This window comes from Carassius carassius, chromosome 2 (genome assembly GCF_963082965.1).
Source record: "Carassius carassius chromosome 2, fCarCar2.1, whole genome shotgun sequence".
Classification (NCBI taxonomy): domain Eukaryota; kingdom Metazoa; phylum Chordata; class Actinopteri; order Cypriniformes; family Cyprinidae; genus Carassius; species Carassius carassius.
In genome coordinates, this window is record NC_081756.1 from 31,416,673 (window position 1) to 31,441,856 (window position 25,184).

The window sequence follows — 25,184 nt, forward strand, 5'->3', positions numbered from 1 at the left end:
GATTCGAGAGATGGTTCAAGTCAGTGCCATCGGCTGACCCTGACCTCTAACCATCGGCATCGGCTATAGAAAAACCCATATCGGTCGATCTCTAGTTTTGTATCAATATTTAAGGTGGACTTATTGATTAGGTGCAGGAGTAGTAGTGATGGTTAAAATAATAGATTAATGCTGAAATAGTAAATTGAGCCTTGTTCCTAGATGGACAGAGAGTGGAAAGTAATAGATCAGATGAGGAGATGGAGATAGAGGAAGAAAAAGGGGGAAATGTAGAGGCACACGTGACCGAAAGAGAACAGGGAACAGCAAGCCAGGAGACAGAGGCTGGTGAGAAAGAGGAACAAGCAGAGGCACGAGCGTTTTCTATAGTTTTTACTATAACTGCTGTTCTTAATTATTCTGTAGAACAGAGAAGAAAAAGCCATCAGGTTGGGACAATTTAAGACATTTCAGTTTCTAATACCAGAGTTATTATTAGGTGGAAATATTTTTTTTTTTTACTTTTAAACTTAAAATTGTCTCTTCTAATCTGTTTCTTTTTCAAAACTGCATCACAGCATTTGCTGCCGTATTAATACATAATCATCCATATCGATACACGAATCGACAAGGAATGCATCACAATATATTGCTGTATTGCTATTTTGAACCGCGCTATTTAAAGCCTTGTTCCATGTGCCCCTTTTATACTTTGAGCACCTGCCCCTCCTAAGGTCTCTGCACGGCCCTGTCCCAGAGTAATTCATTTACTCAAACAGTACACTGACTGAACTGCTGAGAAGAGAGAACTGAAGATGAACACTGAGCTGAGCCAGATAATGACTCGTTCACAAGTCAAGAACCGGTTGCATCGGTTTTCTGATCACCAGTACTTCTCTCGGACAGTTCGATGCAATAAACCGGTCGAAGAAAACGGTTCACCGGTTCTTTTGCGCTCGACATAATGGCGTCATTGGCGATGATTGCCCTTGATTCAAGCCGTCGGTTCGGTTTACCCGCGCACATAACACTAGCACAGAATCAGTTCAGAATCAATCACCAAAAGAATCAGTTCGGTTCAGACGCTCTGTGTGTCGGTCTGCTTCACGCTGAATCACACATGCGCAGTATCATCAGCTCCTCGGTTCTCGAATCGGACGCGTCTGACGGTTCTTGATGGTTCTTGACTTGAGAACGAGTCAGTTTATTGTTCATTATCTGGCTCGGCTCGTTGTTCATCTTCAATTCTCTCTTCACAGCAGTTCAGTCAGTGTACTGTTTGAGTACATTAATTACTCGGGATATTGGTTTGTTTGAACTCAGAGGGAGTGTCAGCCACATTAAAAAAGTTAACAGCTTAAGTCATTTGTGGATTAATGCGTATTGGAGATGTGAACCGTTTAAAATGAATCAGTTCGATTTGGTGAACTGGTTCAAAAAGATCTAGTTACATCGAATGATTCGTTCGCGAACCGGATATCACAAACTGCTTTGTTTTGAACGCTCTCTCACAACAGACACGGAAGAGAAGACAATGTTGAATAAAGTCGTAGTTTTTGCTATTTTTGGACCAAAATGTATTTTCGATGCTTCAAAAAAATTCTAACTGACCCTCTGATGTCACATGGACTACTTTGATGATGTTTTTCTTACCTTTCTGGACATGGACAGTAGACCGTTCACACAGCTTCAATGGAGGGACTGAGAGCTCTCAGACTAAATCTAAAATATCTTAAACTGTGTTCCAAAAATAAACGGAGGTCTCTTCGGGTTTGGAACAACTTAAGGGTAAGTTATTAATGACATCATTTTCATATTTGGCTGAACTAACTCTTTAAAAGAATCTCTTTATGAGAATCATTAGTTTGTAAATCTAACAACACTAGTCATGATATATGCTTTTTACTTAATTTAAAGAACTAGTTTATAATAAATATTTATTCAGGAATCAGACTGCACTGGTGCACTGGTTTCAAAACAATTAAAGGGATAGTTCACCCACAAATGAAAATTCTGTCATTAATTACTCACCCTCATGTCGTTCCAAATCAGTAAGACATTAATTCATCTTCGGAACTCAAATTAAGATATTTTTGATGAAATCGGAGTGCTTTCTGTCCCTTAATAGAGAGCAAGAGAACTACCACATTCAAGGCCCAGAAAGCTACCAAGAACATCTACAAAATAGTGCATATCAGTGGTTCAAATGTAATTTTATGAAGATATGATAATTTTTGTACACAAAGAAACAAAAAAAATGTCTCAAGGTTACGCATGTAACCATGGTTACTCGAGATGCTGCGTAAAAACGCTGCAGGGGAACACATTTAGCAAGAGTGACTCTGAATATTGTGTGTAATCTGTCCATTGGAAGAGCAAGACCTCACTGGCAGGGTCACGTAAGTGACAGGGAAGCTATTAAGTAAAAGCACGTGCCACGCAGCTGGCGTCAATTTAGAGTACCAGCAAGCGCTGGCCTGGGTTCCGGGAGTATGGCATCGAGACGCAGCGTCTCGTTCCCTCGAGGAACCATGGTTCCATGCATAACCTTGAGGCGTTCCTCTTCAGGAACTCGAGCTGCGTTGAAACACTACGGGGAACAAGGTGCCCACGCTGCCAGACTACCAAATCCCTGCCTAGTGTTTATCCGAAGAGCACAGCTTAGGACGAGAGAACAGAAGAGCCTGGTGTGGCTTGCATATCTAGACCAGAGAGTCTCACAAAAGTGGAGGGCGTGAACCACCCCGCAGCATTGCAGATGTCCAGCATGGACGCACCTGCTAAGAAGGCCTTAGAGGCTGCCATAACCCGTGTGGAGTGAGCCTTGCCTCCCATCAGCAAGGGGAGACCAGAGGACTCATAGGTAACGTTGACGGTCTCAACTATCTATCAACATATGAAATGAGTAGGGGCATTAAGATCTTCAACTCTCTTCAGAGAGATAATAGCCAACAGGAGGGCAGTCTTAAGAGTCAGATGTCTATCTGATATATCTTGAATCGGCTCGAATGGAGCATTACAGAGCCTCTAACACCACAACCAAGTCCCAGGGGGGAACACGGGACCGTACTGGAGGCCTCAGCACGGAGGAAACGTGTCAGTAGGGGCTGTCTTCCCACTGATTGTCCACCGAGAGGGACATGGTAGGCCGCAATGGCCGCCACGTAAACCTTTAAGTTGGAGTGGGTCAACCCTGCAGAAAACCTTCGCTTGTAGAAACTCCAGAACTGTACCGACTGGGCAGTTAGCTGGGTCAAGCTGGTGGTCTCTACACCATGAGGTGAAGAGTTTCCACCTCAGTGCGTACAGTTTCCTCATTGAGGGAGCTCTGGACTGGAGGATGGTCTCAACAACCTCGGTTGAGAGACCAGATGCTCTGAGCTGTGCCCTCTCGGGGTACACACCCATAGTTTTCATAACTCCGGGCGAGGTTGAACTATCGTGCCCTGCGCCTGAGAGAGTATATCTGTCCTGATCAGAATCTCCCATGGAGAGCCGTCGAGGAGATTAGATCTGAGAGCCATACTCGGCCCAGCCAAAGTGAGATAAAATATGTGATACAATTCATATTGAAAATTATATATTTCACTTCTCATAGTCAGATAAACACTGAATTTAATTCCTCAGAATTAAATGCAGCTAAACAACCAAACAAGTATGCACGGTCTGGCATGGTAAGATTCAGATAAAGAATCAAAAAATTATATATCTAACTTCTCATAGTCAGATAAACACTGAATTTAATTCCTCAATATTAAATGAAGCCAAACAAGCAGACAAGTAAACACGGTCTGGTGTGGTAAGATTCACATTAAAACTGAAAATGATGTAATACACGCATGGTCTCGGCAGCGTGCGAGCCACTTAGTTACACAAACAATATTAATCTCCTCTGAGATAAATAGCTGCAGCCGCAAGTTCACAGTCAGAGGGGGAAGGAACTGCAGCGCAGGCTTCCGAGCCTTCAGAACGAACTCTAGATCTAGGAGATAGGAAAAGCCGTCTCCAGCCCATCCCCAGATATGCGGAGAAGCACAATCTGCTCCCTTATTTTTTCAGAGCTCACTGCGTGAGCTGCGCTCCTCATTAATGCTGCTTGTTATAATATTTAGGCATAAAATGCTTGTGCAACTGATGTTATGCAGCAAGAAAGGCGGTGCGTCGCGGCCGTTACTCGTGGGGGAAGGACCGCAGCTCGGGCTTCCGAACCCAGAGATCGGGCAGATCTGGCGGGTGAGGTAGGAGATGGGGATGCGCCTGTCTCCATCCCCTAAAGCAGATCTATCTGTGAACCCAGGCACCGCATCGCCTCGGCGAAAGCGGGACCGGCACTGCAAGGAACGCTGGCGAAGACTCCCTCTCGAGGAGAGCCCTCCGGGATCAAAGCATCCGCATTGGCAATTGTACACAGTGCGGGCAGTTGGCTCCCTCAAGAGCTGAATCACACACAATCTGAAACGCGATCTGCATTCGCCCTTCAGATGTCTCGTCTTAGCTTTGCTCTTTGACATACTATTGCTTACTTTTAAGGAGCTAATAGTGACAAACAACAATAAATAAGACTGACAAGACAGAATAACATGCACACACAGAGTGCATGCAGAAAGACACAAAGCTGACGCCAGCTGCGCGGCACATGCTTTTATAGTTTCCTGGTCGCTTGCGTCACCCCGCCCTTGACGTCATGCTTTTCCAATGGACAGATTACACACGATATTCAAAGTCGCTCACACTAAATGTGTTCCCCCATAGCATTTGACGCAGCTCGAGTTCCTGAAGAGGAACTTGATTTACTTACTCCCAATAATGGTGGTAGATGGTAACTTGGGGGAGAAGAACTGTTAAATAAAGTTATATTTATTTTCTTTGTGCACCAAAAGTATTTTCGTAGCTTTGTAAAATTTACGGTTTTTAACCACTGATGTCACATTGACCATTTTAACAATGTTCTTACTACATTTCTGTACCTTGACCATGGAAAGACCCTTGCTTTCTATGGAGGGTCAGAAAGCTCTCGGATTTCATCAAAAATACCTTAATATGTGTTCTGAAGAGGAAAAAAGATCTTATGGGTTTGGAACGACATGAGGGTGAGGGTGAGGAATTTTTCAGAATTGTCATTTTTGGGTGAAGTATCCCTTTAAAAGATCAGGTTAATAAGAATCATTCATTTATAAATCGGATGACACTGGTCACGCTGTATGTTTCTGATTCACTTTTAAAGAATTGGATCATGAAAATCATTCATTCATCAGATCAAACTACAAGTTGTATTTTTTTCATTCACTTGAAAGAATAGGTTTAATTATGCGTTTGCTAATCTAACTACACTGGGGGTTTAACCCACTTAAAAGATCTGGTTAATAATAGCCATTTGTTCAGGAATCATTTTGTGCCATATGTTAGACCCTATAAATGCTGAAATTAATGCAATCATGAACAAATTTCATGATGTATTGCACAATTTGGTAATGAATCATGATTATATAAAATTAGTGTCAGTTAATATATTTACAAGCTGGTATATGTATACAGCTAAATATATTCATGCTAAATTCATCATTTCTGATTCATATCAAAGGCCAAAAATGAAATCTCATAAATGGACAAAAATTTAGAGGTACAAATTGTTGCAGATTCTGAATACACCTGACAGCTGGCCCAGAAGGATTAACTACACATCATATTTGACACCAACACAGGCTTGCAAACCATCGTCTCTTTTTCCAATTTCATAAGTGACTGAGCAGCAGCGGCCTGATCGCACAAACAGTAACACGGCAGACCGTGGCCTATGTGAACACTAGAGTAGACTGCCTTAGTTTCAGAGCTTGTCTCTGAGTCTCTCAATACAATCTGGACTCCTCTCAACATCATGACTGAAAGCTCAAAACTGCTGTTTCTCTAGAAAACAGGCTAATTTGCCACAACTTAAGAGACTCTCAAAGAGACATGACAGCTGTAGCAGCTTTGAGACACACAGGACACTGCTTCGGCATTTTTACTGTGAGCCACTTCAAATGTTCATCTCTGTTTAGATTTATGCTGTGTAAACTATTGCAGACACAGAAAACTACCAGTACAGCATGGCTATTTTTCTCTTATGAGACGTGTGCTGAGCTCCAGTGAAATAGCTCTGGGCTAAAGACAATGGATTTATGTCTTACACACAATAAAATACAATTTGTAGCTACAATATTTCGGAATTTAACCCCACTAGGTTTAGTCAATCTGAACCGACATAAATATTAAGATCCACAGCTATGAAATCTAATAGCCTCGATAAAGAGAGTAGCTGAAAATAAGCAAATAAGCTGTTAGAGCTATACAATAAGGCTTTTTGTATTTTTGCTAAGTTCTTATGTGTGTTCGTGAGATAACGTGACAAATAATTATTAATAATGACAGTTTTTCTTCTAAATCATTAATCTAAGAGCAAACACATACAAGGCTGTTGCTTGTTTTAATACTCATATTGTATTTATAGGGCCCTAAATAAGTAGGTAACACTCATCTAGTCTCGTTAGAATTCTGCCACTCATTATACAGTAATTCTACAGATGATTACTTCTATTGTAAAAGTCCCAAATGATCAACATGACAGAAAAGTTCAGAGAAAAGAGGTGCTGAGATACATGTTGGCATAAATGCTCAGACATCACCTTTAAATTAAAAACCTGGTTGAACAGATTCATACGTGCTGCAGAATAAATGTTTAAATAAATGAGGCCTTTCACAAAAGTGATTCAGATGCAACAATTGACCCACAAAAAGTAAAATGATGCAAGAACTGAATACGGAGATAAAAACAAGATGACAAATGTATAAAGTGTTTTCACTCTTGAGAATTTAAAATTTCATGGATTGTCCAATCAAGTGAGATCATGCGCACACACACACACACTCCCGCACACACACATCTCTGCATATTTCCAATTTAAAGGGATAGTCATCCAAAAATTACATTTCTATCATCAATTACTCTCCCTCCTGTCGTTTCAAACTCATAAGATTTTTCATTCATCTTCAAAATACAAATGGAGATATTTTTTATGAAAAGTTTAATACAACTCTTCTGAAGAGACAAGAAAGCCTAAATTAAATCTGTTCATTTTGTCTCCTCTTCTGTTCTCCGATGCATTAAAGTTTTGTTTGCATAGAAAAAGAGAGGGAGAAAAAACCTTCAGGTGTTATTAAAAATATCTTTATTTGTGATTCAAAGATCAATGAAAGTCTTATGGATTTGGAATGACACAAGGCTGAGTAAAGAATGACAGAAATTTCATTTTTGGGTGAACTATCCCTTTAAAGGGTCTCGTGTTTAAGTGGCACGCATTGGACAGCGTGTGAATGATAAAGTGACGTACACTGTGGCAGAAGAGTTGAAAAAGACCTCTTACCACCCTTTGAATGCTTTCCTGTCAAAGGAATATGACATATTACTGTAACATGTTCAATCAAATCTAATATTCAGCCTAAAATTACATTCTTAATGCACCCCACAGTAACGACATGAACTCAGTGATTCAACCTCCTTGCACAGATGTTTATTACGTGGCCACATCTGTTGAGAGAGTGAAGCATGCTGTTGCTCGTTGCTGTGCAGGTCTGCTCATGGTCAGTAAGGACACTCAAGCTCTCATGCCCATTCACTCAACAGCCGTGGGTGAGCAGGGGGTGAAGGGCAAAGCCGTGGGAAGGGAAGGGAGTGATTGACAGGGTGAGAAGATGGCACTTATCTTAAAAGCTACACTGGTGGTGGGTCATGATCCTGATAACAACTCTTTTCTTTAAGACAGTCCAAATGCACAATATGAGTAATTCTAAAATATTCATAAATCAGGATGTTATGAGGCATTGAGAGATGACCTGTCTGTCAAAATATAAATGCAGTATACTACCAGAGCACACTGTATGAGGTATTACACTGTACCTCACTGAAAAAAATCCAAATTTTCGTTCCTTATCAAGAGTAACACATGAATACTAGCACATTACCAATACACTGTATACTGCCTACTATTTAAAAAAAACATATTTGAAACCAAGCATTAAAGCTGGAATACAGTATATGACTTTTGCTTATATTTTTGCCCTGATTTTTAGTTTGGACAAATCAACGCTAGTTGCTCAAAGTTAGAGCCAGTCTGCAGATTTGAGCTGACGGATTTCACAGTAAACTGTGTATTATGGGCACAGACTTTTTTCGCTTCTGACAATGATTCAGTTGAAGGACATCTTGCATTTATAATATGACACAATTTGAAAACACATGCAACAACGCACATGTTTCTGCATGAGTTTGTTTTCCAAATTACTGAAGATACTAAAGTTGTGTAGTGCATTCCAGCCTTTATTCAGCTCTAAACATTACAGTCAATGATTAGGCTAAATCATTTAGCATTTCTGAACTAAATCTGTATTCAAATTTTTTTTTTTTTTTTTTGCCAACTTAATCCAATAAATCAAATATATACACTAGATAGATTCCCTTTGTGTATTCCAACACACTGGAAATGGAAAACATTGCATTGTGGGATATGGTGCAGTATGCACTGGCATATTGAGTCAGTCATCCAGGTATTTTATGCACATGGAAAACGTGCTAATTGTGCACAGTAGACATAATGCAGAATGATATTACGGTATTATGAAATGCCAAACTTCCTTTTCTGTATTTCTCAGTGATATTGCATTTGGACATTAACAGTTTGGGGCTGTCCAGCAGAGGGAGCTGTAACAGGCTCTTCACTATGGCAGAAAAAGCCATGTGAGAAGGTTTTCAGTTTTTTTTTTTTTTTTTTTCGTCTCCAGCTGGAACCACAGTCTAGCCCATCACATTTCTGCTCTAGAATGAACAGTCTGAAGCTAGATAATTTACTTGGGACACAGGTTTGGTTTAAATATCTGCAAGAAAATTCTGGGATATGTATATAAACCCTTGTTAATACACACGAGTGTGCTCTAGCATGCTCTGTGAGTGTGTGTGACTGCACAAGGAGAGTGTGTGCATGTGTGCCAGTGCAATTCTGTGCAATGTGCTTTGATAAGGTCAAATATGTATTTCCAGAACCTTTAGATCAAACATCACCTCTGGCATTAATGGAACAGTGGATACATTGTATTTCACCCTGTGAGAAGTTTGTTTTCATATTAACAATCTGATGGCCTGCAATTGTCTTTGAAACCACCCCTAACAACACTGGAAAGACTCATTTGACCTTGATAGGTGTTTGCAGCTTTCAGTGCTCTGCAAGGGAGGGCTAGGCGCCATGCATGTTTAGATGCTGTGTAAGAGAGCAGAAAGAGAAAGAGATGTGTCAGTGGAGTAACTGGCCACTCACCAGACAGCTGCTGGACACCAGGCTGGTCATGTGTACTTAACAACTGAGTCTGAATTGTCTCCACCACCCGTTTGAAGCGTCGGCTGGGACCTGCCCGGGACACACAACCACACACAGAAACCCATTTAAATGTTTCGCAATGATCCTGTACAAACTGGTACATGCGTGTCTTTTGAAATTAATGTGCATTTATGCTGACACATCCTGGGTTTATTCCCCCTAGCGGCAGCCTCATAAAGTCTAATGGGATGAGGCTGATTTTTATAGTGCCTTCGGCCCACGTCTGCGTTTATGACACGTGCGCACGCACACACACACACACTTTGAAATGTGTGACACTAAGAACAAGATCCAATCCCCTTTGTGGAGTAGCGGCACCAGCAGCGCAAGATCTTTTTGGATTGTCCTTTGAAACACAGCAGGTTGAAAATGCATAGTGATTACCAGGAAGCAAAAAGGCCTCTTTTAGTATAATTTTTTTCCATTACCCCCTAGAGCAGTTTGTCTATTTTCAGCATCTTTGTAAGAGAGGGGGAGTGTAATGGAGGAGAGGATTGCTAGCGGGAGGAGAGAAAGGGAGAAAAATATATGCTCTCAGCACTGCAAGGGACAAAGTTCAACATCATCAACCAGCCTCTCCATCACCCACACATACCCCTCTGCATTTCTATTGGCTGTCAGTGAGTTTATTAGATCGAAATGGGCTTCTCACTGTCGGCATGGTTACCTGAGAGCAGTGTGAAAGTGACAGAGTAGATGCCGTTCTCCCTGGTGGCAGCTTTGCTTTCGCTATAGGTGATGTCCACCTGGAACTTCACTGGTTTTTGGAACACAGTGGGGCCAGCTGTGGATTTGTATTCCGCCCGGAAACTCGTCTGAGACATCACGCTGTGGCTGAGGCTGGGAATCTGAGACAAACAGAATGTCTTAAATGAATCCTTCACCCCAAAATGAACATTAAATGAACTCATTTATTCATGAGTTAAGCAATATCGGACTGACCAGTGAATCTATTTTAAATCGGATCTTTTCAGTCAATTGATACAGTTAAAAAAAAAACAGGTCTGAATGATTTGTTCAACTCAGCTGAGCTGACAGACTTAGTGATTCGGTCCACAGCACACTAGAGTGGAAGATTATCAGTGAATAACTTCAATACTGGTCTGTTGTCACACGGCATAATTGCTTAGCTTTAGAAGACTTTTTAATTTTTATTTTTGAAACCTAAAAAGCCTCAAGAATTTAAGAAATTTGAACAGGTTTGGAATAAAATGAGGGTGAGTAACTGTTGAAAGAATTCACATGTTCATTGGAGACTTACAGAGAGAAAGGCATGCACAATATCTGCTTTGATGGAGCTCAGAGGCTTGTCCCGAATCACCACAAAGATCTGCTCCTCCTTTTCCAGGTTAATAAAATTTCCAAACCAAGATTTTTTGGCAAGTCTGTGAAGAAGAGAAGCATGAGTAAACAATAAAACAAAATATATTCATACATCACTCAAGTCACATATTATGCATAAAACAAGTACATGTCTCAATAACACTGCGTGCTGTCACATTCTCAAGAACACATTATCTGCTCTTCATAAATTAAAATTAAATTTATGCATTTAGCAGACGCTTTTATCTAAAGCGACTTACAGTGCATTCATGCTATCAATTTTTACCTATCATGTGTTCCCGGGGAATCGAACCCCCAACCTTGCGCTTCATAACGCAATGCTCTACCACTTGAGCAACAGGAACACTAAATGCCATATTATCACACACCACACAAATGTTTAAATGTTTGGTTTCTGTAAGTTTTTTTTTTATGTCTTTGAAAGAAGTGTCTAAGTGTGCTAACCAAGGCTACACTTTATTGATAAAATAATATAGCAAACAGTAATATTATGAAATATTATTAAAAAAATAATGTTTTCTAATTGAATATATTTGGCAATGTAATTTATTCCTGTGATGGCAAAGCTGAATTTTCAGCAGACATTACTCAATGTTACATTATCCTTCAGAAAACATTATAATATGCTGATTTGCTGCTCAAGAAACATTTCTGATTATTATCAGTGGTGAAAATTGTTGGCTGCTTAATATTTTTATGGAAACCGTGAGTTTTCAGAATTTTTAATGAAAAGAATTAAAAATAACAGGAAATATTTGAAATAGAAATATTTTGTAACCTTATAAATATATACTGTCACTTTTGATCAATGTAATGTTGGATAAAAGTAAAAAGGCAACGCTTCACCAGTATAGAAGAACAGTTGGCAGTTGACTTTCATACCATCAAAATACAAGTTTCATTTCAAAACTGTTGGTTCACAAAAATCCTAATGTCGGAAGCTCCCCTTACAGTTCCTGGCTTAAGTAAATAAAGCATTTTTTTAGGAATATTCCAGACATTTCTAGAGAGCTTGGCTGAATTTTCTATCAAGTGAAATGCAGAACACTGAACGCTGTCGAGATGGAAGTTAGTAAGCTGTCAGTTGGCACATCTTTTGGAGACAGCAAGAAATGAAAACATGCGTGACTTGAAATGAAAAAAGTGACATCACATGGGCTTTCAAACAATTTGAAACTTATATATGACCAAATTCTGTGCAGCACCATTCAAACCTCAAAAACAATTTCAATAAATTAAATTGTATTCTTCTTTTCATTTTAAATTCTTTTACTGTACACATTGCATTTTAAATTTAGGAGTTAACACCGATATATTGGTAAACTAGATTAGCATGAAACGTGTGACTTGATACACCATTTGCTGACAACTAAGAAGTACTGAAAATTTCAAAAGTTTCTAAAACATTTCATGACAAAGGCCCGTGTGGAAGTTTGAAACTTTGAATGTTAACATATGGCTCATTTCTCAACCCTGGTTGAAATCACAGGGTTTTTACCACAGTCAGTGACTATCAAGGCCATCTTTCAGCCAGCCCAACATGTTGTGACACCCTCTCACCAAGAACTAAAAAAAAAACACACACATAAAAAGAAAACAAGTTTCCACCCTGGTGCTGCTTTGCAGTCCGGTGAAGCTAAGTGGAAATAAAACTCTGAATTTTACATGATGAGCTATTCCCTGATAAAGTCTACAACAACAAACTAGGCTAATGGGGCGAGGGATAGTGTTTGGAACAACCACATTAACTTTAGCTGCAGAGTTTTCAGAGCTCATTTCAACTCATAATCAAATATGGAGAAAAAGGAACTATAAAAAGCAAAAGTTAAGTGTCCTAATTAAGCAAGCTTTAACTGAGTTTGGGTGATTTAACTCTTAACAGCTCAGGTTAAATTAATAAAACAAAATGTGATACATTTAGCCTTACACCTAACAGAATAATGAGTACTGATATAACATTTATTTTCAATTAAATTATAATTGAGTATTATTCAATACATTTCTTTCATACTCTGGAATTTAATAAAACTGTATAATTTACTTGATTGTCTTAGAAAATAGCTAATACTTACTCGGGAGAAGACTCTGGTGTTAGGCTGGACATTTCCTCTTGTGTGGGAACTGAAAATAGACAAAGCGAACAAGCCTCAGTGGAATTTGCATCACCCTCTATATCCTGCGAGATTAGACATTCACAACCTGAGGAGGGGAATGCTGATTAACCACAACTAATTACTCCAAACCTGCAGAGATTAAGAGTAATTTAATCAAGCAACAGCTGGAGGTGAGGCGAGACGCTTGTGCCTTTTTCATTATCATTACTAGATGATAATGAAAAAGAAGATATAGCTGATAATCAGAAGATATAGCTGATAATGGAGTAGCATTGAGTTTATTACCCAGCGATCTGTAAAATCAGTCCTTGATAATATCCCTAACTAAGAGGGAAATGTCAACACGAAAACAGTTATAAAAAAGGATTAGCAAGCATTGTTCCTTCACCTAAATGCTTTTTACTATACATGCACATAGGCTATGGTTATAGTGTTTAATATTTAAAATCACTAACAACTTGTTAAATGTGGTCTTTTGCAATTTCAAAATGAATTTCCATTTTTCTTACAGTACATTTTAATGTAATAAATTCACTTACCTAATTTCAAATAATTCATTTTAGTTTCTTTAAGTTTTTCACACAAAAGAGATGTAGTGTATAATTTTTTTAATCTGTCGTCATGTATAAACTAACCCAGATTTTTTGTTTTAATAAGTTATTCCCTAGTTTATTTAATCAGAGACATTACATATTAGTAAAAAGCACGTCAATGTAAATGTGCCCCGATTTAGTCAAAATCACCCATTTTCATCTGCAATCCCGGGGCAAATTGATGTTAAAGGTTAAAAAACTATTTTGAGATGTATCTAGCACTGCTGGTACCTTGCATTTTCCTGCGGTGGAAGCGTGGTGAGCCAAGGAAGCTGTTCTTAATGGAGTTGAGGCGTGTTCTCCACGGCATGCCTCCAATAGAGGGGCTGGGGGGTGGCGTAGGGCTAGGGGTTCCTGCTGGGCTCTCCTTAGGCGTGTGCACCGGCGTTCCTTTTGGAGTTGGCAATGGGCTGCCCCTGGGGGAGGGGTGGGGTGTAACCTGTAAGGTGGGGATAGATTTGCCATTGTGATCAGTCCCGGCCAGCGGGTGAAGGTGGTGAAGCCGGATGGGTGAAAGTGGGGAAAGGGGAACAGAGAGCTTGGGCGGCACCGTGAGCAGTGGCCGGCGCACTTTCGGGCTGCCGGGCATCGGCGGGAGCAGGGGTTGGCAGGGCATAGAAGGTTCTGACTTGGCTGTAGATGGCACTTGCGTCGTGTTAGGGAGTGGGTTGGACCTGGTGGCCTGCAGGGGCTTGTCTGCAACTTTGGGCTTGGCTGGAAGGGTCTGGGTTTTGTTGTTGGGCTGATGGGCAACTGTCTTTGGTTGAAAGGTTTTGGGGGAGTGGGGGCCTGTGCCGTTTACCCGGGACACAGGCACGTGAGTGGGGCTGTGGTTGGGCGACTGTGTGAGTTCTGCGGATTGTGGAGGAACGGCAAACCGCCGCATGGGCTGTAAGAGTGCATGCATAGAGCCAGCAGCATAAAAAGAGCCAACGCAGCCCATACACACAACACACAGCCCCGTAGTCAACAGGCATAATGGCACAGGTGCACATACACACCGACACCAAACATGAAAAGATGGTGAACAAGCCACCGGTGATGAGAAGTGAGGGAAGAAATGCAGAAAGAAAGAAAGAAAAAAACATGCCATTAGCACAACCAGCAAAGAAACAACGAGACAGTGGAAATAAAATGTTCCCAAATTAGTGTTCCCAAGACATATCAAAATCAGCAACAGAAATTAGCAACAAAAAAGCTCTGGGTTGTTGTTGGGATGAACTTAAAAGAGGTGTTGACAGCACTAAGCAAGCAGGAAATTTGTGCAAGGCAAATGAGCTTTGCTTTAAAGGGCACTATTGTCAGAATGCCTCGTATCAATTGAAATAATCATCATAAATGAGGTAGAAATGACATTTGATACAAGTCACAGAAATATATACTGCCTCAATTAACGAGTTTTTCAAGACAATAGCGCCACATTATCAAAATGGCTAGTGAAAATAATAGCAGTTGACCATTAAACAGAGCATAGAGTACAATGCTGCTGTTGGAGGTATGATATGAGGATGCTGTTTGACAGATGACGCTAATAATAATAACAATTGGGTCAGAAACGGGACTGATTCAATACAGGCCACTAAAAGTGTAGAGTGTGATTACAATCAGTAAAGAGAAAGCTCATCAAGCATATTGTAAAATCAAAAGAAATACAATGGAGTGTTAACTGTACCAGCCGCAACCGTAGCAAGGCATAAAGAAGAATACAAATGCAATAAAATGGATTTTCAAAGCTCTTTCGTACTGCTGGGAAGATTCTTCCATGACAAACCTTTAAGTCTGTGTCAGAGCAGTAAAACTAATCTCAAATGAGCCGTATCAAGGACTTCTTCACAGACTAATTCAAATGACTTCCACCAAGCCTGTTCTCTACGTGAGCCATTTTCATCAGTGAGAGGGCAACACTGCAGACATTCTCCAAGTGTAGAACATTTCAAAATGCTGAATAGTTGATTAGGTTGGATTCAGAATTGACTTTGGGTTGAATACTGTAGGGAATTCCTTGATGTAACTCAAGAACTGCCTATTGGGAGGTCTTAGTAGTGGATTTGTAATCGGTTAGCCTCTTTAAACAAATCAACTGTAAAAGCTGTCTACATTCAAATGCTTTACAGTTAGTAAGGAACTAGGGATTTTCAAGGGATTTTAACAAGTCATTAGTGACTTGGGCTTCAAATATTTGAAGGCAACAAGCCTGTGAATAGGGCATAGATTAGCAGCAATTATGCCAAGCTTGGTAGACTGACTGGGCTAGAAGCAGTGGATCAGTAAGGACAGACAGCAATGTTGCTGCAGTATTTCGTCTTATAGGCAATATTAAATTAGCTGTTTTGTTTAACAAAGCTAACAATATACATAATTATCATTAATGCTCCATCATCACAAACAATTCCGAGAATTTATCTTGCACATTGCATTATGTCAGTGGTCTTTAAGGACTCCCTTGTTGTACAGAAAGACAAAGCACGGTCCTCCTGTTACATATTTTATACATTTTAGTGTTGCACTTTAAACCATGTCTAATAATAACAATGCATATGGTACCATATTAATCTATTCAAATACTTTTATAAACATGCATTACCATTCAAAAATGTGGGCTTCTTGATGTTTTGAAAGTAGCTCACCAGGACTGCTTTCATTTGATTAAAAATACAGAAAATATTATGATAACATTGTAATATACTGTATTATTGCCAATTAAAATAACTTTTACATATGAATTTAATTTAAAATGTATTCTACTCCTGTGATGACAAAGCTGAATTTTCGGCATTACTCCAGTCTTCAGTGCCGCATGATCCTTCAGAAATCATTCTAATATGCTGATTTGGTGTTTAAGACACATTTCTTGTTGTTATCTATGTTTAAAACAGATGTAATGCTTAATAATTTTTTTTGTTAAAGCCACAATGAATTTTGGTGAATAGAACCTTTAAAAGAACTGCACCATTTTGAAATAGAAAGCTTTTGTAACAATGTAAGTCTTTACAGTCACTTTTGATAAATTCAATGCAGTCTTGTTAAAAAAAAATAAAATAAAAAAGTTCTGAGGCCAAACTGTTGAAGGATTCTGAACTGTTGAATTGACATACTTTTACAACACCCAGCAGTACTACCTGTTAAAGACCCCTTCATTATGCAATCTAATCTTATATTCATGCTGAATTTCTATAGATGCGGCTTCTGCCTTGAGTTTCTCACCGATGCATATTCTGCAGATAGATTCCAAACCAACTGGCTAAGGGTTTCAACACAACCAGACTCTCCGTGTAAAACAAACGACTGAGTATGGATGGAGGGCTTACCCGAGGACTACTGAGGGGACTAGTGGACAGACCAGAAGAGGCTCCGCTGATGGACCTGGACCTAAAGTTACAAAACATACATAGTAAAGACGTTTCTGCCTCATGTATAGCAACCTGTCACAACTCTATAGGAGTTTCAGAATGTTGTGCGGGTGAAACATGATTAAATAATTGAGTTTATACTTGGAAAGAGACAGCAGTATAACACCAGTCCTCTATGTTTCACTATAAATCTTGCATTTCTGTTAATTATATGTCAAATTTCTATTTAAGCCTATAAGTCTTTTTGTTGATTATGCTATTTTTACATTTTGTGTTGCTATTAAATTTTGGCAATTTATCATTTCTTATCCTAAGAATGTAAAAGGCCATCACAACCTTTTACGAGGTTCTGTATGAGACTCTTGAGTTCTTCTGGACCTCATTGTGTATTAGATGGTAAGCTTCAGTAGTTTTCCAGTAAATGATTGGGATTTAATTGACCGTGGACACGATGGGTTTTGTCATCAAGGCAAATTGAAACAGTAAATCATCCTTAATGGTGTCAACATTCAGACTCACACGATTTGACTCCAGGAAGGATTTGATCCATAAACTGATCAATTGCTTTTGCAAATGCTACATAAATGAATTATGCTGTGGTCTCAAATTGTCTCTGATCACTAAAGCGTTAAAATCACAATGCCACACATGCCACGGCCTGATTCAGCGCAATGCTGATGTTCATTATATGCCTCTTGCATTCAGCTAATTAGCTTAGCCAAAACACAGCAGCTGGAATAGAGCTATATGTGTAATAAATGAGTATGGAATAAAGTAATTAATGGGATGAAAGGACAGGCACTAGGGGACAGTAACTGTACGAGGTAACATTTCTACGGTTAAGGAAATTGTACAGTATTTGTGAAGATTTTATATGTAATGCATCATTAATATGAAGCTATAGCTATATTAAGATAACTACTGCTTGTAAAGCTGCTGTTTAAAATTGTATAAAAGATGCAGGGGAGCTTTTTGGTTTAATAAATTCATTACATTTTTAATTGTAAACATGCATAAATATATTTTTGATCTATGTAGTCTGTCAGTAAAATATTCATTTACCAATATCTAATTCAGTTCACCTCTATTTGATGCATTGATTAAATAAAAATAAATAAAATGAAGAATATATAAAGAAATATTCAAGGCCCATTTTATAATCTGGCAGACGAAACAGTCTCAATGAATGCAGATGTAGGACAGGACTGTGAAACTCAAGGTCGAAAAGAAAAATGCCTGAACAGATGTACACAAACTGTCAGATAACTTCTGTCTCTCACCTACTGTAAATGCTCACATCACTCTTAAAAATCAAAAAAAAGAAGCGTGAAGGCAAAACAAGAACGAGGGAAAGAAATTAACAATCTTGGATCTACCAAGGGACAAAAATGCCAGAAATCAAAGGAAACATGAAAGGCAAAATAAGGGAGATAAGATGCTTTTGATGTGTGTGGAGGGAGCCAGAGGGCCGCTTCTTTACCAAAACTGAGGGGACAAACTGGGAGGAAAAAACTCGATTTACACGTGCAACTTCCATTTTTTTTTTAAAGTTCCCTCTTAAGCAAACTGAGCTCTTAAGATCTTAAATCTCAGTAGATGAAATAACAGGGCAGTGCTCTCTGTGGCATGTTTTAAGTGTTAAAAACCCCACTGCATCTTCAGAACGGAGAAAAAAAAAGCATGGCGGTGGTTTATACCTCTCCTCCTTGCTTTGCAGTATGGGGTTGGCATCTGAGATATCCAAGCTTTTACTGAAAACAGATTTACTACAGTAAGAGAGAGTAAAGTTAGAGTAAATTTACAAAAGTAATCATGAAGTTGAGCCAAAGCATCTACACAGGGAAAGGACACGGGGCTGATGAAATGGATCACAATGGACATGAAAAAGAAGTAAAAGGAATTTGTAATAAAATGTGTCAAAGATACAGAAAAATGAAAGGCACATTAGCAATCACATTGTTCCCCTTAAAACCAGTTTGAGAAGTCAAAATTCCCCATATGGCACATTCAGCATGCTGCTCGACTAGCTGAGAAATGGATTTTCAGAGAATAGTAAAGCACTTCTTTTTCAAAGAATTAAGCTGAGCTCATTGATCATATTTCTTTTACTCTTCATGTGCAATTTAAAATGCATTTCAAAGCTAGTATAAAGCTTATGTTAACTGTAAACTTCATTTTGACAATCCAAAGTTTATTTATTGATTGATTGATTTTTAACATTCATCATCCTCAATTTTCCCTTTCAAGGGTCCACAAAATGTGACTTCCCTTCAGACATTTTTACTGTGGCACTCACTGCTCCAATTGTAGAGATTCATAAATAATAGAGTAGCGAGAGATATGTTGCTGTACCTCTGACCATGTTGTGCCATGTCGATGGCACGTCTCACAGGAACAGGAGACCCACCCTCTGTCACGCTCAGTACCTCCATAGACTTGCGTTCTGGTCTCCTCTTGTTGTGCCTTGTCAAGAGCGGAGAGTCCACTCGCTTCCTGGGAGGATCTGAAGAGACCAGCATATGATGAATTCAATGATCCCTGACACATGAAAACAGCCCATTATGGCTGGGGAGTTCATAATGGGAAAAAACTAAAAGTGAATATTTTTCATCATGTCTCTCAGCCCTCTAAAGCATGTAATTATTTTTTTTTTAGAAGAAAAACAAGAATGCATTAAATCAATAAAAAAGTGACAGCAAAGACATTTATAAAGTTACAAATGATTTCTGTTTCAAATGAATGCTGTTCTTTTGAAATCTCCATTCATCAAAACAATAAAAATAAATGTAAAAAACACGGTTTCCACAAAAAAAATATGAAGCATTTTCAACATTAATAATTAGAAATGTTTCTTCAGCACTGAATCAGTATGTGATGAAGATTAAAGGGTAATGGCTGCTGAAAATGTAGCTTTGTCATCACAGGAAAAGTGTCACTTTGAAATATATTTAAAGAGAAAACAGGTATGTTAAATTGTAATAATATATTTCATATTATATATATATATATATATATATATATATATATTATGTATTTTGATCAAATAAATGCAGCATCAGAGACTTTTTCTCACAAACATTAAAAAATCTTACTGAACCCAAACCTTAGTGTAAGTTAAAATTGGCCCCACTGATTTTAATAAATGTCCCTGTTTTTTATTGCGTATGATTCATCAGTAAACATATTGTTACATAGAAAATTATGTTTTCATGTTATTTCATCATAATGCTCTTTTCTGGCTTTTAAACAACTTTTGGTGTCTACTGGTGTATCCGAGGCTGTGTGGGTGAGGAAATTATGTCACATCACAAAGCTGCTGTGAATGCCATTTCATGTTATCATTAAGAAGGAAATATAAATGAACAGATTAAATACATAACAAATAAACTGACTGAACTGTTCTTACCAATCTCATTTCTGGGTGGTAGATTCTGATCCTCCTGGCAAGGATATCTCTCTTTACGGTCCAGCAGGAGGAAGTAGATCATCTTTTCCTGGTTATCACTGGAGGTTGAGAGGGCACGGAGAAACAAAACGTGTGTGGTCATGACAGGTGTCTGATATACAGTACAATCTCCAGAATAATCCTCAGCTCAGGCTGATTAACTTCATTAGTTAAAGAGCAAAGAGTAGCATGCACCTCATTCCCAGAGAGCTAAAAGACATCCTGCAGAGATCACAGGATATCTCTTATTTCATTAACGATTCATGAAGACATAACATATCCGACAAGATTTTGGGCGAGTTCAAAAAGTCTTCACATTCTCCCAGCAAGAGGCCTTGTGTTGAATTTTTCTGCTGCGGACCACACAGTGGGAAGTAAATATCAACGGTCTTTATTGCAGGCGCCATCTGAATTGTTTAAATGCTAGGCAACAGAAAAGAAAGAGTACGTAATATTTTAGGAGGGAACACCCAGGCCATCTATCAGTTGGGCTAACGAAGTGATCGCACACAGCGAAGCGTGCAGCCGGTAATTGTGCAAGTACAGGAGATGACAGATGAACGAGAGGGAATGGATTTCTCTAATAGCCCGCAGCCAAGATGCTGTACTGTGTGTTTACTAACCCTAAGAAACAAGGATGTAAAATAATAATACACTCACATATGGTTCCCAAAACAAAAGCATTCAGTCTTGTCTGATCATGGGCAAAAAAACTTTGGTATCATGGGAAGCAACCTTCCTGAGGTGAGCGTCTCTTTCTTAGTTACTCACTCGTCTGATAGCAGGTCTTTCATCAGTTTGTTCTTGTCTCGGAAGCAGCCGAGCGAGTGCATGCTTTCAAGCACATCTGGGTCGATGTCCTCAGTAGAGGGTAGTGTGCGGATCGCTACTTTCCGTGGCACAGGTTGTTCTGGTTCAGGCTCATTCTTCCCTCCTCTGAATAAAAGATCAGAACAAGCACATGTGAAATAATCTATTGTTCTTTCATTAATTTTTCATTAATTGAGCACACATGGTAATCGCCTCCAGTGTGTTCTAGGACCCTTGCTGGTAGTATAAGTCACAAACAGGCCCACATCCAATCTGCGCCCACAGAAACTCTGGAAAATTATTAACACCCATCATTCTACAAATGAACCACCTTCCTGAGTGTTTGTTTATTAAATATTTTGGTAAATTTGATTAACATTTTCTTCTACCAATAAGAGTGTAGTATTACTTACTATAGTGTATTATATAATATATTTTCATATTTAAATCCATTCAGAATATTTCAGTAATTCAATATGTCAGTAGAGATACTATAAAAAAAAGTCCACATACACTGTTTTGGACCCAGCAGTGTTATCATGTATGAAAACTAATATTAAAATTTACCAGGTAACGTTACCAATGTAAAACTGAAACTAAAAATAAATTTTCCAAATAATAATAATAATAATAATAATAATATATATATATATATATATATATATATATATATATATATATATATATATATAAAGGCTGGGCAAGTTAACTTGTTATTATCATGTTAATGCATTAATTCATTAACACCGACAATTATTTTATCGCACGTTAATGAAGTTTTTTATTATTATTAAAGTCCTTTGCTCACAGGCTCTGAATAGACATAAAGACAAATCTTGGGTCACAGGAGGGGATGCAACCTATCAAATTATTTAGGCTAAGCATCAGCTTTCACAAACCACTGTCCACTGTTAGTTTTCAACATAAAAAAATGCAACAAGCTCATAATCATGACTTTATAAGTTGGAAATAGGAAATTTCTAATAGCACGTAAAGACAGCAGAGAAGCGCTCTCGCTCAACACAGTGGAGTGAATCGTTTTGTCACTTTGTGGATTATTATTTTGAGTCGTATGTGACGTGGTAACACACGTCCCTCTCACAATATATTGCTTTACCCATTTAGAAATATTCACGCAACTGCTACCATGTAAAAGGAATACTGCTGTAAAAAGCACCTTATTTTTTTTAAGTGTTTGCAAACCAAATGTTATAACACTCTTGTTCATACTTTTAAATGAAAAAAGTGCACAATACACTACTTTTGAATGCATTATTAGTTTTGTGCATAACAATGTGATTAATTGCGATTTATAGCAGACAATGATATGTGTAATTCCGTAAAAAAAAAAAAAATGTATCATTGCCCAGCACTAATATATACAGTGGGTACAGAAGGTATTCAGACGCCCTTAAATTTTTCACTCTTTCTTATATTGCAGACATTTGCTAAAATCATTTAAGTTAATTTTTTTCCTCGTTAATGTACACACAGCACCCCATATTCACAGAAAAACACAGAATTGTTGATATTTTTGCAGATTTACTAAAAAAGAAAAACTGAAATATCATATGGTCCTAATATATTTATTATATATTTTATAATATATGACACTGATATATTTAACTCAGGTGCTGTCCATTTCTTCTGATCATCCTTGAGATGGTTCTACACCTTCATTTGAGTCCAGCTGTGTTTGATTAAATTGATTGCACTTGATTAGGAAAGCCACACACCTGTATACCTTAAAGGTCCCGTTTTTCGTGCTTTTTTGAAGCTTTGATCGTGTTTACAGTGTGCAATATAACATGTGTTCATGTTTCGCGTGTAAAAAAAAACACAGTATTTTTCTCACAATTCACCTATCTGTATACCGCTGTTTTCACTGACATAAAAATGGGCTGATGACTTCCTTGTTCTATAAAGTCCCTCCTTCAGAAATACGTTACGAGTTCTGATTGTGCCAGCGGTTCGTGTGTTGTGATTCGACACCAGTTTAGCACACACTGCCCTCCTGGAAACGTGATTGGGCTAGTTTTGAGAAGCAAGTGGGCAGGAGCATGTGCTGGAGATGTACTTATAATCACAGGAGCGTTTTTGCTGACGAGATGCGCATGAAAATCACATTCGATTTTTTTGCACAGCCCTAACATCTAGTTAACAAAGCTAAACAGCGTTGCCCTTTGTGTAATAAGTTACTGAAACTGTTAAACGCACCAACTTAAATAATAAAATACACTTACCGGTTGTGGTCCATAAACAACGCCTTCTCCAGACAAAGAGGGAACTGCTCCATCTTTCAAGAATAATCTTTGTGCGAATCCGGCATTAAACTGATTTAGATTGAGCAAGCTGTCCTCAGCAAAGGACTTAAGGTTCCTAAGAACACAGTGGCCTCCATAATCCTTAAATGGAAGACGTTTGGGACGACCAGAACCCTTCCTAGAGCTGGCCGTCCGGCCAAACTGAGCTATCTGGGAAGAAGAGCCTCGGTGAGAGAGGTAAAGAATCCAAAGTCGGGAGGTGGGAGAAAGTTGTAGAAAGTCAACCATCACTGCAGCCCTCCACCAGTTGGGGCTTTATGGCAGTGTGCCCCGACGAAAGCCTCTCCTCAGTGCAAGACACATGGAGTTTGCTAAAAAACACCTGAAGGATTCTCTGGTCTGATGGGACCAAGATAGAACTCTTTGGCCTTAATTCTAAGCGGTATGTGTGGAGAAAACCAGGCACTGCTCATCACCTGTCCAATACAGTCCCAACAGTGAAGCATGGTGGTGGTAACATCATGCTGTGGGGGTGTTTTTCAGCTGCAGGGACAGGACGACTGGTTGCAATTGAGAGAAAGATGAATGTGGCCAAGTACAGGGATATCCTGGACGAAAACCTTCTCCAGAGTGCTCAGGACCTCAGACTGGGCCGAAGGTTCACCTTCCAACAAGACAATGACCCTAAGCTAAAATAACGAAGGAGTGGCTTCACAACAAATCCGTGACTGTTCTTGAATGGCCCAGCCAGAGCCCTGACTTACTGTAAACCCAATTGCAACTCTGGAGAGACCTGAAAATGGCTGTACACCAACGTTTACCACCCAACCTGACAGAACTGGAGAAGATCTGCAAGGAGGAATGGCAGAGGATCCCCAAATCCAGGTGTGAAAAACTTGTTGCATCTTTCCCAAAAAGACTCATGGCTGTATTAGATCAAAAGGGTGCTTCTACTAAATACTGAGCTAAGGGTCTGAATACTTAGGACCATGTGATATTTCAGTTTTTCTTTTTTAATAAATGTGCAAAAATGTCAACAATTTTGTGCTTTTCTGTAAATATGGGGTGCTGTGTGTACATGAGGAAAAAAAATGTACCCACTGTACATTAGTGATGGCAGAAAATGCAATTTCATTGAAAAAGTTCTGAACCTCAGTTCTCAGGTTATTGCAGTGAGGTCTGAGGAGACACATACAGTAGGCTTACAGGACACATATACAGTATGTACATACATAGACACAAACACACAAACAAATACTGAGCAAAAACAACCATATGACAATAAACAAAGTTTATACTCACATGTACCATGTGTGCTTCTGTATCTGTTCTAACTGTAAAGAGAGGGAAACACAGAAGCCAATCCATTATCTAGTCATTAACAGAGCCAAAGCAGAGTATGACAGTAAAAGCAATGAATCCATCTCTAAACGTCAGGCAGTTTCCAGCTGGCTCTAATCTCCATCTCTTGTGCCACATCCTCTGATCTCCACAGGTTTAAAATGTGGAAGCTACAAAGACATGTACATTTCAGCAGCCAGCCAATTAAAACTGTGGCCCACAAAACAAGAACAACAGCCTTAACAGCAGTGCCTGTTCATGTAATACCAACAGGAATATCTTTACTGAACTGAAATCAGTCACTATAGTTCAAAGTAACAGATGTGAGTCTGGTGTGTGTCTTTTCAGATGCTACAAACATTCTGCACTTGACCTGATCAAGAAACTGTGAGGAATGACACACCGACTGAACCGAAATGTTCTAAACTAAAATGCTTGCTTTGTGGTTGACAGTAAAGATTATTTTACAGCACTTCTGGACACAGTATTTTGGTGCAAAAGTCATCGTCATATTTACTAGCCACCTGTAATGTCCAGTTT

General features: G+C 38.9%; 1 protein-coding gene across 6 annotated transcripts in view; it reads right to left on the reverse strand.

The window, feature by feature from the left end:
- Positions 1-25,184, reverse strand: part of LOC132108228 (serine/threonine-protein kinase BRSK2-like) — a 153,482-nt gene that overhangs the window by 9,481 nt on the left and 118,817 nt on the right. For 2 of the 6 annotated variants that reach the window (XM_059514904.1, XM_059514875.1), the window contains exons 9-19: positions 24,606-24,637; positions 21,001-21,165; positions 20,191-20,288; positions 19,137-19,287; positions 18,482-18,550; positions 16,743-16,803; positions 13,666-14,323; positions 12,800-12,848; positions 10,645-10,768; positions 10,051-10,231; positions 9,324-9,413 (exon numbers count right to left, since the gene is read on the reverse strand). In XM_059514904.1, the coding sequence (XP_059370887.1) occupies positions 9,324-9,413; positions 10,051-10,231; positions 10,645-10,768; positions 12,800-12,848; positions 13,666-14,323; positions 16,743-16,803; positions 18,482-18,550; positions 19,137-19,287; positions 20,191-20,288; positions 21,001-21,165; positions 24,606-24,637 (1,678 nt within the window). The remainder of the gene's footprint in view (positions 1-9,323; positions 9,414-10,050; positions 10,232-10,644; positions 10,769-12,799; positions 12,849-13,665; positions 14,324-16,742; positions 16,804-18,481; positions 18,551-19,136; positions 19,288-20,190; positions 20,289-21,000; positions 21,166-24,605; positions 24,638-25,184) is intronic. The other 4 variants (XM_059514885.1, XM_059514912.1, XM_059514921.1 and 1 more) reach the window with 4 other exon arrangements.